This window comes from Nematolebias whitei, chromosome 4 (genome assembly GCF_014905685.2).
Source record: "Nematolebias whitei isolate Nwh7 chromosome 4, NemWhi1, whole genome shotgun sequence".
Lineage (NCBI taxonomy): Eukaryota > Metazoa > Chordata > Actinopteri > Cyprinodontiformes > Rivulidae > Nematolebias > Nematolebias whitei.
In genome coordinates this window covers 4,220,431-4,222,944 of record NC_056501.1, presented here as the reverse complement: position 1 = coordinate 4,222,944, position 2,514 = coordinate 4,220,431, and the positions used below count along the sequence as shown (strand labels likewise).

The 2,514-nt window shown below is 41.6% G+C and overlaps 1 protein-coding gene across 1 annotated transcript in view; it reads right to left on the bottom strand.

Moving 5' to 3' along the window:
* tapt1a (transmembrane anterior posterior transformation 1a) overlaps positions 1-2,514 on the bottom strand; it is a 26,228-nt gene that overhangs the window by 8,760 nt on the left and 14,954 nt on the right. The window contains exons 5-7 of the mRNA XM_037675593.1: positions 1,385-1,547; positions 554-689; positions 117-214 (exon numbers count right to left, since the gene is read on the bottom strand). Of these exons, the coding sequence (XP_037531521.1) occupies positions 117-214; positions 554-689; positions 1,385-1,547 (397 nt within the window). The remainder of the gene's footprint in view (positions 1-116; positions 215-553; positions 690-1,384; positions 1,548-2,514) is intronic.

Below are 2,514 nucleotides of genomic sequence, written 5' to 3'. Positions count from 1 at the left end.
CGCGGCTCGCTCTGCGTCAGAACGCGCGGCTCGCTCTGCGTCAGAACGCGCAGCTCGCTCTGCGTTAGAACATGGGTAGACACAGACACAGAATTCTTATCAGGGAGTATACTAACATTGTTGGACATCATGATGGTGAGCAGAGACTTGTTGTGTGAGTTGAAGGCAACATTAAGCGTAGAGGCTTGCACCATGATGAGGATGGAGTGCAAGACTGAAGAACGAATAGGAAAACTCCAGGGGTCAAAACTCTTCAATCACTCCACTGTTAAAACTTCATTCGAGTTAAATAAAACATTTACACCAGGCAGAACATTCAGATCTACACTGGTCATCATTGCTGTGCATGAGATAAGTGTGTGAAAAAATAAGACGTACAAATGTCATTAAAGTCAGAATTTAAATCTTTCTAAACCTAAAACACCAACATTCATCACTTTTACTCCAAGAGAGCAAAATAAACATAAAAAAGACAAAGAGAAGGAATGCCCTCAAACTACAAGTCACCTTTTATAATGTGGTTTAAAAAAATAATGATTAAAACGAAGGATACAGACGTAACAGACGGCCATGACAAAGTGTGGGATGACTCCTATACTGTCTCTTTTGCGTTCTTTGGGTTCAGTGGCCGTCCAGTACAGAGCATCCAGAATGTCTTGACCGAAGGATGAGATGAGGCGATCTGCCACCTTACAAACAGAAGTTGGATTACAATTTCAGACTTTTAAAATAAATATATAAAACATTCATGGTTTCATCAGCTGAGGTCTGAGTCTGTCGGTGAAAACAGAACTGTCATATAGTAAACGTAGCATTAATACAATCATTCAGACACAAGCATGGGTCATTTGGTACCGAGTCACACAGAAATAGTAAAAACTTTATATTTTAAAGTACATTGGTCTGTGGAGCATTTTATTTTGAAAATGACCACTTCTGTTCGTGCCTCTTGGCTCAGTCGCAGATATTTTACATTTACCAGCAAACATACCAGTACAAGCTAACCCAACAAAAAATATGACCCAGAAACTTCTCTGGAGAACTTCTTTCCCCACCAGTTTGTGGGACAGTCTGTAAACTGAGTCTTGTATGAAAGTGCCCAAATTCAAAAAGGTTAGGAACTGATGCTGATTTAGGGCTTTAGTTAAAAATAAACAAGGAAATCAGGAGGTCACATTTATTAAGCTGAGACCATTAAATATGTTTTTTACTGTTTTCACTGTGTCAAACTATGGTATATGTTTTATGTTAACAAAACTAAAAACATGTAATAAAACATAAAATCTTTAGATTTGGATTTTTCTTGGCTTCAACAGGTAACGTATATAACATAGTTTATATTTCTGGTGGAGTTGTGGCAAAGGTTGGTCAGATTTAGTCGTACCTCGAGCATGTTGTAGATGATGTAGAGCTTGATAACAGACTGTCCTCTGATCAGGTGGTACATCATGGAGTAGTCGACGTAATGCGTCATGGAGAAGCACAGCACCAGGATCAGGCCCTTCAGCATATCGCACACTTGTGCAGGCTGCAGCAGCCGTGTCCCGCTGTTCACGCAGAAACAAAAACACTCTGAGACAAGACGAGCTACAGCATCTGTGCTCGAGTTACTGAATGCACCGTCGCATGCTGAGGAACAAACCGCAGCGTGTCTCACAGTACTTCACATGCACAGGAGTAAATGTGTTTACACCAACGTATGAACGTATGAAAGCATATGCAGCATCATGCACACTGGTTTAGCTGGTGATTCATTAATGTTTCGACTGTTTGGCACAGTGAGATGGTGAGACGTGAGGGGACAGACAGGAGGTTGTTATTTTTAGTTCTTTTATCTTGTCTAACCTTACTCATTACTCCTGGCTACTCAAGCTGGATGAAGTGATAGAGAGCATTCACAGGGAGGAGAGAGTGGTGATGGGAGCAGACCTGAATGGACATGTTGGTGAAGGAAACAGAGGATGAGGAAGTGATGGGTAGGTTTGGTGTCAAGGAAAGAAACCAGGAAGGACAGATGGTGGATTTTGCCAAGAGAATGGAAATGGCTGTAGTAAAGAGGAACATAAGAGCAACAATATTCAATGATATAGCAGAGTGATAAAATGCCTGAGGAATGGAGGAGAAGGGTTCTGGTGGCCATTTTTAAGAACAAGGGTGATGTACAGAGTTGTAGCAACTACAGGGGAATCAAGTTGATGAGTTACACGAAGATCTGGGAGAGAGTTGTGGAAGGTAGATTTTGACAAGAGGTGACTGTTTATAAGCAGCAGTATGGTTTCATGCCAAGAAAGAGTGCCACAGATCCATCTTTGCTTTAAGGATGCTGATGGAGAAGTAGAGAGGAGGTCAGAAAGAACTCCATTGTGTCTTTGTGGATTTAGAAAAAGTATATGACAGGGTGCAGAAGGAGGAGGTGTGGTGTTACATGAGGAACTCTGGAGTGGCAGAGAAGTATGTTAGACTGGAACAGGACATGTATGAGGACAGCAGGACATGTATGGGGACAGCAGGACA